The sequence below is a fragment of the Corvus brachyrhynchos genome, unplaced genomic scaffold, assembly GCF_000691975.1.
Source record: "Corvus brachyrhynchos isolate BGI_N302 unplaced genomic scaffold, ASM69197v1 scaffold26, whole genome shotgun sequence".
NCBI lineage: Eukaryota > Metazoa > Chordata > Aves > Passeriformes > Corvidae > Corvus > Corvus brachyrhynchos.
Genome location: NW_008239324.1, coordinates 14,041,786 through 14,057,101, shown reverse-complemented (window position 1 = coordinate 14,057,101; position 15,316 = coordinate 14,041,786). Strand labels below are relative to the sequence as shown.

Here is a 15,316-nt window from a genome sequence, read left to right as displayed (position 1 = left end):
GGTTGGTCCTGCCCGGCCCCTCGGCTGTCCTATGTGTCGCAGACGCTCCGGGACCCGGCTGAGGAAGGAGCTTGCTGTTGTCACCCGTAGGAAGGGCCGGCGTGCGATCCGTTCAGGGCACCTGCAGTTAGCTCAAGTCAAGCAACTGCACATCAGGAAGTGCAGGAAACACGCCAGTTGTCACTGTCAGAAGCGATGCTTCCCCAGCTGCCCTTGGCAGTGTGCTGGGTACAGCACGGTGAGCACTGATGGGTACTAGGCCGTGCTCGTGTGTGCATCCAGAGGGACGGAGGTAATGTGGAGTGCCACTTGGTGAACTGAGCTGTGTTGTGTCTAGCACCTGATGTGACTGCTCTAGTGGGCTCCTGGAGAGCTTGCTTGTCACAACGTATGCTACCGCATATGCCCCAGCGTTTGTGGGTAGCTGAGTGGTTTTGTGATGCTACAGGAGCTTGAAAAAGCTGTGAAGCCTCAAGAGTCCCACAAGAAGGGGAGCATGACCCATTCCCTTATCTTTTATCACTACCCTTGCAGGGTGATGTGTGTTATGAGCAAGATAAATTGCTGTGAGGAACAGAGTCCAGGCAGACTGGCTTTCTGCTGCTGAGCCTAGCCTGAGGAGTCTTGTCTAGACTATGTTCCTCCTTTTGGATTTTGGTAGCTTGGACTCTACTGACTGGGGGTTTTTGTTTGTTTATGTTTTGTCTTGCTTTAATTTTGGCCCTAGTTCCAAAACCTGCATAACTTCTGCAGCAGGTTGCTAACTGTGGAAGAAATTGCTTCTTAAATTTGTGTAGATTATCAAATTACTACCAACTAAACTGAATAGCTTTCTATCAAAATAAATGTTGGTAGCCTAAAAGAAGCAAACCAGTCATGTCTGTTTCCTTGTAGGAATAAGGAAACAGGGATGATTTTGACCTGATTGTGAGTGAAGTCTTGTAATTGCTTAATCATTGTCAGGTGGAAAAAGGATTAGCTCTGGGTTTGAATCTGGAGTCCTATGTGACATAATTGTTAAGCTTATTGCTGACTAAATTATGCATATTTGTGTGTCTGTTTTATCGATGTTTAAAATCTGCCACAGAGCACTGAAGTTGTGTGAGAACCTGGAAGCCACTTCTTTGAAAGTCCCTAGGAGTATTGGTTCAGGAACATGTGACTATTTAAACCTGAAGGTAGTAGCAGTCATAATCTGTATCAGGTCATGCCTAAGTACATGTTTAGGTGTGTCATGTGGGAAGAGCCTGTTATTTAGATTTGTTCTAATTTAAGTTCAGCTGCATGCAGTTATACAATTTGCTTAGATTGTGGGAACTGTTAAAATTCAGTTGTTTGTCAGTCAGGCATGATGTTCTGAAAATCCACATCTTGATACTGCTTTCAAACAAGATGCTGACTAGCCAAATACTATCCTGGGAAGGCTATTAGGATGGAGGTAAAAATCCTTAGAACTGACTTAAGAAGCAGCATAATAAGTAGTAGAAGAAATGTATTTCCTGGTTCTGTGGCAAAGCTTTCTTGCAATAGATGTTAATGACCATATTCTTACTGTGCAGTACTCTTAAAACTGTTTGCAAAGTATTCTGTGTGGCATCTTGAACGTCACTAATTAAATGTTATAGCCTCATTTTAATACTTTCAAGTAGAATTTTAGGTAAATGCACGTTTGTTTTGCTTAAATGATTGGTAAGCCTTATCTGAGGGGCTTTTGGAGTAAGCTCATATACTAAGTTTGGTCTGTAGACTGCTGTGGCCTGGGAAAGCTTGAAGCCACTATGAAAAGAAGGGAAATAAGGATGAAATACAGCGAAAACGAAAAGTGACATTAACCCCTTCCCTCCCCTGATCACTGATAAACTAAGCACTTCTTTGAATTCTGTGATGTGCTTTCTTCTAAGCTTTTTGCTTGCAAAGTAGTGAGGGGATTTGATCCACAGCAATAATCTTACTTTATGTTGTGGGGGAATGTTTGAGTGATACTTCTGTATCATGATGTTTACTTTCAGGAAGCTTTTAATTAGGCTGTTACATGTTGCATTGTGTAGCATTTATACACCAGTGGTGGTTAAAATAATTTATTTTACTAGTTAGAGCTTACCTGCTGAATCGTTTTCCAGCCTTCCTTACCCTTGCACCAATACCTAAATGAATGAAAATATTTGGCTTAAGTAGACCTCTGTCTATTTCAACTCCGTAAGAATTTATCCCTCCCCTCCAGAGAGTGGAGTGGAGTGAAGTACCAAAGTGCTGAAACCTCTGAGAGCCTGAGGAGGAGGTGACCTTAAATACCACTCACTAGTATTTGAAGGAATCATCCTTGTTTGAGAAGCTGTTTTGGGAACTTTGTGTTTGTTGTTAATGTTCTCCCTCTAAATGTTCCTTGTAACTGTTGGGGGTTCACTGAACAGCACTTGCACTTTGTTCTGGGGCTTGCTTTGAGTAGCTCAGAGCTGCATCAGAGAATGTAATGCAGTTTCAGTAGTGGTAAGACAAAGAATGAAACTTCATTGCAGCCACTCTGGTGGATTTCTAAACCTGTGAGAAATGGGAATCTAGTGTCTACCCTGTTGTGAAAAGAGAATGCAGCTTGTACCTGATACTAGGCTAATGACAAGCAGGATGATCTTGAATAGGTGGGAGTAACTGGATAGAAGTGGGAAGCTTGGCTGTTGAACGATGATCCACACATATTGAAATGTTCTTCCTCTGGAGAAAAGGAGCGATTGACTGGGCCCTCATGCCCTCATGTCTGGGCCAAGTAAAAATGTGTCCACATCAAATGATGGTGCAAATGCTCTGTTAAAATATAAAGGGTGAACCTTCTTACAACTTTTCATGAGTGAACTCAGTTCTGGAGTTTGAGGAGGGGCTCATCAGAAGCTGTGCAAGATCTGGTACAAGCCCATGTGCTTGGTACTGACCAGGGCTGCATGGTCTGGGGGAGGCCTGTCCAAGGAGGGTGGGAGCAGTGGGAGCAGGGCCAGAGTTGCCAGGCTTAGGAAAGGCTTGAGGGGTGTTGGGTAGAGGCAAGACCCAAGCCACGAGATCCTGTGCCAGCTCTTAACCCTTCAGTGGAAGAAATGTGTGCCTGGAAGGAAGATGGTGAGAGAAATTAGCATTTTCCTGGAATGCTCATGACCCCTCTTTTCCAGACTGGTGTTCTGGGATGATAAAACTTAGTTTTTCACTGATTGCTAGTTAGCCTTGAGCTGACTGATGTGAATTCACCACTTTGTAATCTGATAATTCAGAGGTGCTGCTCCAGCATACTTCAGTTTCATACAAATCAGTACAAGCTGAACCTGAATTTAAAAGGATAGGAATAGAATTACTTATTTACCACCTCGTGGTGAACAAGGTGCACTGGAATGTGTCAGGTGTTTTTCATAGGATGCTCAACACTCATCCTTTAGGTTTTTTAAATGCTCAGAAACAATTTGTTTTTATTTTGAGATGAATGCTGATGTAGAACTCAGGTTCATATCGTAACTTCTGCCCAGAAGCAGAGTAACCTGAGGAGTAATAGCACTGGTAAAACAGGGACTGTAGTGGTAACTTGAGTTTTTGGACTGAGACTACTTAAATTCCAATGTTAGATTCCTGTTTGCTTGTAAAGTGCACTAACATATGCTCACCTTTGGCTGTTCCTTCTAACAAGTGGTGCTCTTAAGGTGTGAGGGGGAAGCACTTCTGTTAAAAAAAAAAAAATCAGAACTGGGGACAGTTGCTTCCTTTTACTTTTTTTTTTTCTTGTGGAGCTGTGTGGTTTGCTAGAATTATGCATTTCTGATAAAGTTTGTACGTGTATTTCTCTGCTGCTATGAGAAACTTTTAGTTGAGTAATGAGTCGCTTATCATTTACTCATTATTTTGAGCACTTCAGCAAATATCAAGTTACTAAGCCTTACTTGTTCCCGTTGTAGGTATTGTGAGCTAAGTTGATGTTGTCACGTGAAACTTGACAGTATTGGTAAAGTATAATTGAGTGAACTTATGCTTCTTGCCATGCTAATAGATCTGATGTTGAAGGTTTTGGAGAACATGGCGTTCTGCTTCCTTGAACCTGGACGTGTGTGGAGAGGACACAGAGGTATTTGATGTTAGTATCCCAGTGTAACATCCTAACTTGCTGTCCTGGAGACATTTCAGGTTACTGAACTAAGCTAATAATTTTTACTAACTTTGGTAGCTGTTTTTACTTTGTTCTGCTGAATTAGCATTAAAATGCCATGGTGAAAACACAGAATATTATGCTGCTCGGCATTGACTATGTAGTGTTTGTATACACAATCCCTCATTCTGCTATGAAAGGCATTTTCTTTGCAGTGTGTTTTGCTAAGTCTTTAGTAGGGATGTAGCAGGATGTTGAGAAGATGATGTGCCTAAGGTTTGAGTAAATAGTTGTACAAGTTGAATGTGGACATGAGGTAACTGTCAAGTAACAATGCAAGTACAATGACATCATCTGCTTTCATGGCTGTTTGTCTAAATTTCAAGGTACTTCTTAAAAGGAACTGAAACCTGCAAGCTTTGGAAAAGGTCCCTCACTTGTTTGTCTCTAAAAGAAAACACCATCAATGACAAAATGAACTGTCAGAATTTATTCCTATTCACTGTTTTCAGTACTGAATGTAATTAGGCTTCATTTCCAGTATTTTAGAGAAAACAGTGACATGCTCAGATTCCATGTTTTTCATTTGAGCTGTCCTTTGTACCATAGTTATATCATTAGAATTATCACTCTGCTTTTGATCTAGAGAGGATTTGTCTGTTGTAAGATTATGATTATGGGGTTTTTTTAAACTGTAACATAATGCTTATTAGATTGTCTGTCTGATCCAGCTAGCTTCTGTTTTTCCAGCAATTTGAGCTATTTCTGTGTTTACAGGCATGAAGCCATACCCTGAAGTGATTCAATTTAAACCTTTTACATAACATTAGTACTCGAGTATTGCTTTACTGCTCAGCATGATAGAATTTAGTGAACTTCATAGCAAATATAGCTTTTGATAGTTTTAATGAGCATTCTGTTAAGCATTAGTCAGTTCTGGTAATGTATATAAGGCTTTGTGTATTTTCTGTTTTCTCAGTAAATCTAAAGCTGTCCAAGGTGCAACTAGAAAAGTAAGTCTGTGTCACCCCCAAGTTAAATTAGGTTGAAGCTGGATGTTGTGTTCTGCCAACAATCTCTTAATGGAGAATTCTGATGTGTTCTTGGAATTACAACAATGCATTAGCCAGTGTTTTTCAGATGCATTTAACTTTTGGGGTGGAAAGAAATTGACTTAATCTCAAAAATGCCTGAGCTTTGGGGAGGCTTTAATGTACTCACTTGAATATGTAGACTAAATTCCTTCGGTTTGCTTTTTTGTCGTTGTTGTTTTTGGTTTGGTTTTTTGTTTCGGCTTTCTTGGTGGTGTTTGTTTGTTTGATTTTGATGACTTAAATTGTTTCTACATCCACACTTCTGTCTCGCTGGAGAATGCTGTGAGAGGTTGGAGGGCCAAGTGAATATAGTAACTAGACTGTCTTAGGTAATAAGTATTCTACCTGTTGTTTTTCATACCCACATTTTAATCAGGTATGATAGCTATCCCCTAATGAGACACTGAACAGCTGCAGGGGTAAGAGAGAAAAGGGAAGGAAATTGAGAGTTGTGATTTTCAAAACAGTACTAATGTGGCCAGTGGGGGTTGTTTCCTGCTGTGTAGGAACATGCATGAGGGGAGCAGTTCAGAGCTCCCATCTGCTCTGCTCAAGGAGGGTGACAAATACCATGTGAACTAGAAGTTTTACCTTCCTTCTTGGGGTAGAGCATGCCAATGGCACCTTAGGGGCATTATAGTAAGTGAAATGCTAGAATTCAATGTTTGAATGCAGTTTCTTTTCACTCCTTGCTGGAGCTCCAAGTGTGATTCAACCCTGTCAGTAGTTCTGTAGTAAAAGAATCTGTGGCTGCAACTAAATGTTTAAAAATAGTTATTTGTGGTGTGTAACTCATGAACCAGGAACTGAAGATGATAATTTCAAACTCTTCCTATGATGGTCCATTAGCAATGATTCTTAAAGTACTCCAGCTGTTCATGTTTTTTTCACGTGCAGACAGTGATTTAAGAGGTCAGTCAGACAGCAAGCTTCGTGTAGTCAAGCTTTCTGTGGGAACTTCTCCTCACATAAATCTCTTCCACTTGTTTTGCCAGGGAATGAAGTGTTACTTTAAATTTCTTTCTAGACAAAGCTTATCAGTTGGTGGTTTTTGTTTTTTTTTTTTTGGTGGTGAGATACAGGTTTTTTGATAAGGAGGATTTATGGTATGTGTTCCCTTCCCCTCCTGTTATGGGAAGAAGTTTTTGGACTTGAAGATTGGTTAGGCTGAAAGGCTGGCAATAAAGCTGTGGGAGACATTTGTGCACTGCAGTTTTAGCACTGCAGTCTCATGCTTGGTTGCCTTCTTGTGTCAATGTGCTTTTTTTCCCTGACATAGTATGTGATGTGCTAACAGCTTCTCCATCACTGTCTTGGGGAGGATCACAGCAGTCTCATCTTCTGCTGCTTGGCCAGATACATGAATTCACCAAACTAAAGGCAGATGAAGATGCTTCAATGGGACAACTACATTAATGAAAGCTTGATTTGGAAAGTGTCTAAAGAGACCATGTAATCCACCCTCACAGCTTCGTTATGTCCACTATCACCTCTAGTAAATGTTTGTCTGACGCATTCTTGGAGATTTACAATGTGAGAGACTTGACAGCTTTGCCAAGCCATGTGTTTATCTTCCCTTTTAAAAGGTATTTCTGATCTGTAACCTAAGCCTGTTTTCTTCAGTTAAGGCCTACTTAGATGTGGGAAAAATGCCCTTCACTGAAAGCTTGATCCACCTGTGGGGAAAAAAATCCTTACCTGCTTCATGCAGTTCCTTAATTATAAACATCACCACCTTCCATGGACTGGATTCTGCTTACAGGGCTCCTTTGTCTTCCTTACCTCAGGCTCTTCTCCAATCAGTTCATCTCCTGTGATGAGGATGGGAACATCCAAAACCATCCAAAAAAAAAAAGCACGTGGGACGCTAGTCTTGCTGCGGCAAACTATTTTGCAGGTTGCACATGTGTGTACATACAGCTCTGCTTGACTTATGCTAAATTGTATTTAGTTATATATACTAATTTGTCACCGAGTCATGTTTGGACTGCAAGCTGCAGTAATTAAGACTTACTTAGAATTGTGGCCTAGTTTTTTAGGCAGGATTTTTTGTAGCTAACTAGTCCTGCTCATAAAGGTGTCTCAGCCCTGCTGTTGTGCAGATCAACAATGAGACATCTGTGTTCCTGCAGTAGACCTGCCACAGGGCTTGTGCTGCCTCTTCTCCCTCCCCCAGCACTGGCTGAGGAAGAAGCCCACAGTTTGAACTTGGATTGCAGCTGCCTGCCGAAAAATCTTTATAGTAATCATGTGGTGGAATTACTGGTGATCATCCTGTTTACCCAGACACTGTGGTAGGACAGATCATGGATTATAGAATTCGTTGATCTGAGTTGGAAGGGACCTTAAAGCTCATCTCATTCCACCCCTCTCCCATGGGCAGGGACACCTTCCGCTATCCCCCATTGTTCCAGGCCCTGTCCAGCCTGGCCTTGGACACTTCCAGGGATGGGGCAGCCACAGCTTCTGTGGGCAACCTGTGCCAGGGCCTGCCCACCCTCACAAGGAACAATTTTGTCCTTACATTTAATCCAAATCCACCCTCTTCTAGTGGGAAGCCATTTCCCCTTGTTCGTCATTCCAGGCCCTTGTCCAAAGTCTCTCTCCAGCCTGTTTAGGTACTGGAAGGTGCAAGAAGGTCACCCTGGAGCCTTCCCTTCCCCCCTTAGCTCTCTCTGCCTGTCTCCAGAGCAGAGGGGCTCCAGCCCCTGGAGCATTTTTTTCCTTCTCTTCTGGACTTGCTGCAACAGCTTCATGTCCTTGTGCTGGGACCCCAGGCCTGGAGGGAGCTCTGCAGGAGCGATCTCACCTGAGTGGGGCAGAGGGACAGATTCCCCTCCCTTGACCTGCTGCCCATGCAGGGGGATGAGCCCAAGGCATGGCTAACTTTCAAAGCTTCAGATGCAGGTTGCTGGCTCGTGTTGAGCTTGGATTAAGGTGGACTTTTTCTAGGTTTGCAGTCTTTAATTACTCAACTTGGTTTGTCTTCTGAAGTTGTCAATGAGCAAACATTTTCTTCCCCATTGTGTTAGCAAACTGCATAGCTGTGCTGATATGGGAGCACTGAGTAAGTAATCTTTCATAGAAGCTCTTGGTCTTATTGTATGCTTTGAAAATGTATGGACCATTTTGTCTGGAACTATGCAGGAAAACTGCTCGAGGCAGTTGCCTGCCACTGCCAGACTTCAGTGGTTCATGCTGGGGTTGTCCAAGCTGTAACTGGTGATAACTTTATAGTGGAAATGACTTGTAGCTTTAACTGGTTGTGTTTGTGTTTAGCTCTCTAAGAGAACTCTGCTTGTGCCTGATTAGGAGGGGCCAGAGCCCAGCTCAGTTACCAGGTTGTAGATCGGTTGACGGCATGGCTGAAACTCAAAGGCTCTCTGGAATCAATGGAATTGGGTGTATGTTTTTCCACTCCCTTGAGCTGCCATACAGTGAGCTCACACTGAACAAATAATGTGGTAGGAGTAATTCTGCATTGGAGGAAACAGGGGGATACTGATTATGTAAAGGTGGTGTGCTCAAATTAAAGTCTCTAGCTGTGCTCACCCTTTCTTAGTATATAGAGCTGAAATTGTATAAGGAAATTGTACAGCTTCTGTTGATTACTAAGGGAAGCTGCATGAGGGGAAAGATACAGCAAGCTTGTTATTTAAGCATTTGTATGCCTGTTAATCTCAGTTCTTGTTAAAAAAAAGAAATTCTGAAGTTTTTCCAGGAAGGACCTGATAGAGTTTTTCCTGCCCTTGTGGCTAGGATATGTCATAGAGAATTGGAATTGAGGAAGCAAGCAGTTGAGAGTCTGGTATCTTAGGGATTATCTTTTCCAGGGCACTGTGACACCTAATGACAGCATTTCCAATGTTTACAGGTTGGATTTTCACTTTCCAGTCTTTCTTTTGCTCTCTGTTTGGCCAAATGTTACTTACCAGCCTGACCTCAAATCACTGAGACTGTTTTCATGGGAGTAGAGATGACCACAAATGATGATAAATTTCATGGTGGCTTTTTAATTATGACATGGTTGTTCATCTATCCTTAGTGTACCTCTCTAACTTTCCCTGGAAAGCTGAGGATTGCCTTACACGAGGGTTTCTGTTACACTGTCTGGATGTCTCATTGATGTGTGTTAGTAATCCTTATACAGGGGAGTTTTAAGATTTACATGGGCACAGTGCAACAGCATCAATGTCCTGTGGTGCAGTGGAATCTGCTGTAAAAAAGCTGTTGTCTCTTGGCTTGTTGTAGATCTCAGCAGCAGAAGTTCATTTGTATATCAAAGTGGTAATCTGATCTTAACTTCTCCTCTCCAGTATTCACAGTTAGACTCCAACACCTGGAAGGCCTAAGGAGACATTGGGGATAACTGTGTGATTGGAAGTGTATAATCATGAAAATTATTCTGTCTGAATAACTTCTAAGTAACTGTAGTTAATAGTTAAGCAATGCCATTGGCTGCTTACATCAAGACCCGAAACTGCTTTTTCCTTGTGGACAAGGAGAATCAAACTGCCCCTAGCTATTCCCAAATACTATGTCTTAGCAGGTACCACGTATGATACATCAACCATTCTCTGTATGTGTTTTAGAACATCTCCTTGGAATATCTGAAGTCCATATGGCTATGTATGATGAAGATATTTTGAAAAATCCTTTTTATTTGGCCATTCAGAAGCGACGTCCTGATCTATGCAGCAAAGTTGCAGAACTCCATGGTATTGTAAGTATAAAAAAGTGTATTTAAAAGCTGCTTAGTAAATGGTAGCTATTTGAGTTTAAATCATATGTATGCTAGGAAACATGTAAAGATTAGTTCAAGCCTACAAAACCTGGCAATGAAGCAGAACAATCTTTAGTTTAAGTTGCACATTATTTACTAATATGGCCCTCTTGATATATTGCAAGGTAGTAAAAAGTTATGGTTGGTATTGTTTCTAAGCTCTGCAGAAAGCTTATTTTCCTTTCTCTGAACTGAAGTTACGTATTCTCTCACAAGTTTATAACTTAAATGGGATTGACCTTTTGAAATGCCTGGTGGGCAAGCAGTTACTCATTTGACAGCATTTTATGTGGCAAAATAAAGCTAATAAACTGGCCTGGAATAAAAACTATAGTCCTTAACATTTACTGATCTGGGTATTTTGCAATTAATCTTCATTCACAATTAAGTGTGTAGAGACTCCATAAAACATGGAGGTTATTGTTACCTGATTATAAAATTTGTTTCTTTCTAATTAAGAATTTGTCCAAAATTGCTTATCTGTTGGTGTAAACCCAAGAAGTTTATCTTAGATTTTTTTTTCTTTCTGATGGATTTTCATTTTAGTATGAAAATATACTTTGCTTTTTTATTAGCTGCTTAATTTTAAGTCATTTGTGTGACTGGTGCTAAGTAGCTAAAGATTTAATTTACTTCCCTTAGTGTCGTTTGCTTCAGTAGCATCTGTCAGCCTTTTTCAGATAAGTTACTAAATGAAATTTCTGGGTTAATTATTGAATTGTGTTTCTAGTGGTAGCCTTTCCTTTTTATTTAAATAAAAGCACCTATAGTTCCTATATGTTTACTAGTAAATATTTATAAGCTTGATTTAATTGCTTGCCTCTAAAGGACAAAAGCTACTGATGTATAGCTGGCAATACATGGCATTTCTCTCTAAAGCCTGATTTAACTTTTTTTAGGTGCTAGTTCCATGCAAAGGAAGCCTTTCAAGCAACAGTCTTTCTACCTGCCAGTTTGAATCTTATGTTCTGAAGCCGCTGGAAGAAAATTTTCAAACCTTAAATGGAAAGGTATTTCTGTTTTGATATCTGAATGTAACTTGGGGACACTCCAGTGAGTGATTTGCTGCTGCTGACTGATTGTGTGAACTAATGGTTACAGAGGAGGCAAGCAGGGCTGACACTGCATAGGGTCCCAGTGTTTTCATTTGTAATTTTGCAGTACAGTCTGAGAATTTGGGCATACAGTTTGCACTATAGATAATTTGCAGGCTGCCATCTAGATCTTCCTATTCCAGATGTCCTCACTGGAGTTGCTGGGAAAATAAAGCCAAGCATGAGAAATACAGACAAGGTGTGTGGTGTTTTTCTAAAGCTGGGTTAAGTCCTGATCTGAAGTTGTTGAGTGTTTTTAATTTCCTTTTTACTAAAAGTGCTCTAAAATGTGCAAACAGGTCTTGGTGATTGTCTGAAACCTCCTCTAGTAGGTTTGTGAAGGAAGTGGCTGTAAGCAAGGTTCAGCCAGCCACTGAAGACTGAAGGAGCCTGCGTTTCAGTGTCTCCACAGCATGAGAATGGAGATATTTTATGGTCTGGGGCTTTCTTGCCTTGCAAGTTTCTCTTCTCCCCCTGGGAAATATAACTACGCAATGTAGAAGCCAAAGAGTAACTTTTTTTTTTGGGCAGAGTTTCACACTTGATCTGCTCTTCGTTTTGTTTCAGGAGATCTTCATACAAGGAAACCTCATCATTTTAGGAGATGGTTTTAATTATCATCTCTCGGTGCCTGTTCTCTTTGAGGAAACCTTTTACAATGAAAAAGAAGAAAGCTTTAGTATATTGTGCATAGCTCATCCATTGGAAAAAACAGAAGGCTCAAGTATGTATTGGTGCCAATTCGGTGGCTGCCTTTGCACAGTGAGCAAATTAGTGTTTGATGTGCTTAATAAATGTGTTCATTCTGGAAAGTGTTGGCTTGGTTAAAAGCCCCTGGCATTTATCAGCTTGCTGGGCCAGATGTTGGTGTGCTACTGAAGAGAAATATCAAGTTGCTGCCAGGCAAAACTAGTGCTGAGACTGGGGCATAAATCCTGCAGAATTAAGAATCATCTGTAGAATACTTACTCCAGCATGATTTTTCTTAGCAGTGCTCAATTTAGTGCTGACTGCTTAAAAAAGGGATTTAGTCTTAAATGTGACTGTGTGTCTTGAAATGCAGGGTAGATGCACAAAAAACTGGAGAGGTAAATTCTTTCATGATCACTATTGGGGGACAGAAGCTGTATGGCAGAGTTAGGTAGCAACCTCCTGGTGGTTGCCCAACTTATTAAGATGAATGTCTTAATTTTGGAAGTGCTCCTTAAGGCTGTAACACTATTTTCAAGACTACTGTCAATACTGTGAATGTTAACAGCATGTCCTTGTGAACTTGTATAACAATCTATGTTTACTAATTAAGAAGAACAGAAGCTCCTTAAGAAGCTTAGAAGCTTCAGCTTTTTCTGAAATAAAAACGTTAGTCTTCCTAAATAAGTAAGAGTATTTGAAACAAGTGAATGCAAAGAGAAGTAGTACTAGGGTAGAGTGAAAGTAGTACTGTGAGGGAAGTATGGAAGTTTGTCTGGGGAAAAAAAAACAACCTAGCTGCCATTCATATAGCCTTAAATTTTCTAAGTATTAATCTATATCTCAAAAATTATTCTTGTGATATTCTTTATAGGCATTACTTAATATAGTTGTATTGCAGTCTTTCAGAAGTGAAGGAGTTTCTAATTTCAAAAGTAATTTAAAAAGAATGATTTAAGCCTCTTACTAGTTGGTTGCCTTTGACTGCAAATGAAAGATTTGCCTAGAAAAAAATTTTGGAAAAGCAACATGAGCTCTAAGTGAAGGAGGGATTCAGTTGTCTTATTCAGAAGAAAAGTGGCGTTGGTTTAATGTTACATGAAGCAACTTTGCTCTCCAGTTCAGAGAAAGCATGTCTAAATAAAGAATAGGTTATGTAAAAATCCAAGATGGGATTTTTGCAGCTCACTTAAAGCACCCTGACTTCCTGCATGGGCACTCAGTCAACACTGTAATGTGCTTTTCTTCTACTTTCAAGCTTGACTTACACAACTCATAAGCTGAGTGCATGTGGTAGTAAATTATCCCAGTGTAAAAAACCATGTGAAATCTGTTTTAGCTATTCCGAATAAATACTTGACATAAAAAGCAGGGGAGCCTGCTCTAATGTGATGCATTAAATTCTCTTAATTAAAGGTAATGCTCTTGTTAAAGGTGCAATAAGCTGAATTAATGTTTCAGTGCACACAAGCTGGCTGTATATGCAGGGAGAAAATGCATTTTACCATGCATATATATTAACTCTGTGTTAATTCTTGGCTTTTATTTTAGGTGAATCTGCAGCTTCATCAAACTCCTATTTGCTTAAAAACATTGAAGATGTTAGAGAGTTCTTGGGAAGGCACTGTGAGAGATTTGATAAATACATAGGATCTTTCTATAGAACAATTAAAGAACATGAAAGGAAAAGCCTCCGCCACTACATAGTCAGTATCTTCCTTCCTGATGTCTAATTTGCTAAATATAATTCACTTCACTGCTGCTATTATCTTTGTCTTAGTGAACTTTTCTGTGTCACAGTAGCCTAGAGTTGTGAAAGGGGAGGAGGGGGAAGTGGTAATTTGCATTTAAGAATTTCACTATCTGAACTGTTTAGTAAATGCAATAATTATTGCTAAAACTCTTACCATACTGAGCACTTTTGAGACAGGGAAGACTTTCTTTATTTAAGCTTTGTTCCTCCAAGTCCCATTAACCTGAATCTGACAGCTTTTATCTTTTCTCTCCTAGGATTCTGTCAGTGCACTTTATACCAAATGTCTGCAGCATCTTTTGAGAGATTCACACTTGGTAAAGACTTACCCCCCTAGATACATGGTACAGTGTTACTTAAGCAATAAATTATCTGACTTTCTCTTGCTGTTTATGGCTTTGCTTTTCTAGAAGATGCTTGCAAAGCAAGAAGAGCAGATGAATCTGATCAAACAAGCAGTTGAAGTAAGCATCTGAAATGAAGGAAAATAATTAGCAAGCTGTTTTTAACTCTCCCTTTCATGCCTAAAATACTATTTTTTTTCTACAGATGTATATCCACCATGCTATTTATGATCTAGTCTTCAAATATGTGGGGACAATTGAGGCAAGTGAGGTAAGTTTCTTTAATTGCTACATACTAGTTATGTTCATCTAAATCATTTAAAAAACCTGTTGCCTTTCTATTGATTAGGATGCTGATTTTAATAAAATCACGAGGAGCCTTCAAGACCTCCAGCAAAAGGACATTGGAGTGAAACCCGAGTTCAGGTGAGAGAGATGACTGCGGGTTCTTTGAAGAGTCATTGAGATCCTGTCTTAAGTGCCAGCAAAAAAGTGTCTTCCCTCAGACACGAGCAAGATTTTTTTATACTTTGTTCATCTGAGATGGAAGATTAAAGCTTGGCAAGTGTCATATGAGGACAATCTGCATTGATGGTTATCTCCTTTACTTTTATGTTTTTAAGCTTCCCTTTCCATCTTCAGCATACAGAAATGCAGGTTCACTTGGAGTAGAAGTGGGAATATTTTGGAACCATTCTTCAATTCAGCTCTGCCCAAGTTAAAACTTGGGCTTTGGACTTCCTGCAGAGGAACTCTGTATGCTAATAATTCATTTCTAATTATTTTGTAGTTTTAATATACCACGTGCAAAGCGAGAACTGGGTCAGTTGAACAAATGTACTTCCCCTCAACAGAAGCTACTTTGTCTGCGTAAAGTTGTACAAATTATTATGCAGTCTCCGAGCCAAAGAGGTCAGTAATTAATGAATTAATAATTTTAAACTTAACCAGCACACACAAAGCACTTCAGTATATGAACAAGTGTTTGATAGTACTTGGGGATCAAACACAATTGATCTGGAGTGTCTAAGGTCTCTAAAGAGAGCAAAAGGGAAGCAAGGTACATGTGTCAATGCTGGCTCTTGTGAGGCGAGGTGGGGTGCTGGGTTAGCTTGTGTAGGTCTTAGCTTGAACATGTGGGAGGCTCTCATTTGCCAGGACACTGATGATGAACAATTTTAAACACTGAAGATTGCTGCTAGGTCATTCTTGTGTATTAGTCCATGCTCTCTTTGATATCTTGAAATCGATACTCTTGAGATGCATCTTTTGCAAAATGCAGTGTTGGGTGGGGCCAAACAAATGTGCTGCTGTGGATTACAGCAGTGATTCTGTGGTATGAAAACACAATCCTCTCAACCTGGCATTTACTTTATGTAGCTTGAAAAGAGAAGATGCTTCTACAAAGCAAATAGAGTAGCACAGTGAACTTATGCTTTCCCTA

General features: G+C 40.2%; 1 protein-coding gene across 1 annotated transcript in view; it reads left to right on the top strand.

Annotated features, from left to right (window-relative positions):
• Positions 1 to 1,329: 1,329 nt before the first annotated feature.
• The window catches only part of ANKRD27 (ankyrin repeat domain 27), a 41,338-nt gene continuing 27,351 nt past the window's right edge, over positions 1,330 to 15,316 (top strand). The window contains 10 exon segments of the mRNA XM_008638817.2: positions 1,330 to 1,438; positions 9,801 to 9,931; positions 10,891 to 11,001; positions 11,653 to 11,809; positions 13,327 to 13,481; positions 13,786 to 13,845; positions 13,939 to 13,992; positions 14,078 to 14,143; positions 14,222 to 14,298; positions 14,663 to 14,784. Of these exon segments, the coding sequence (XP_008637039.1) occupies positions 9,830 to 9,931; positions 10,891 to 11,001; positions 11,653 to 11,809; positions 13,327 to 13,481; positions 13,786 to 13,845; positions 13,939 to 13,992; positions 14,078 to 14,143; positions 14,222 to 14,298; positions 14,663 to 14,784 (904 nt within the window). The 5' untranslated portion in view covers positions 1,330 to 1,438; positions 9,801 to 9,829.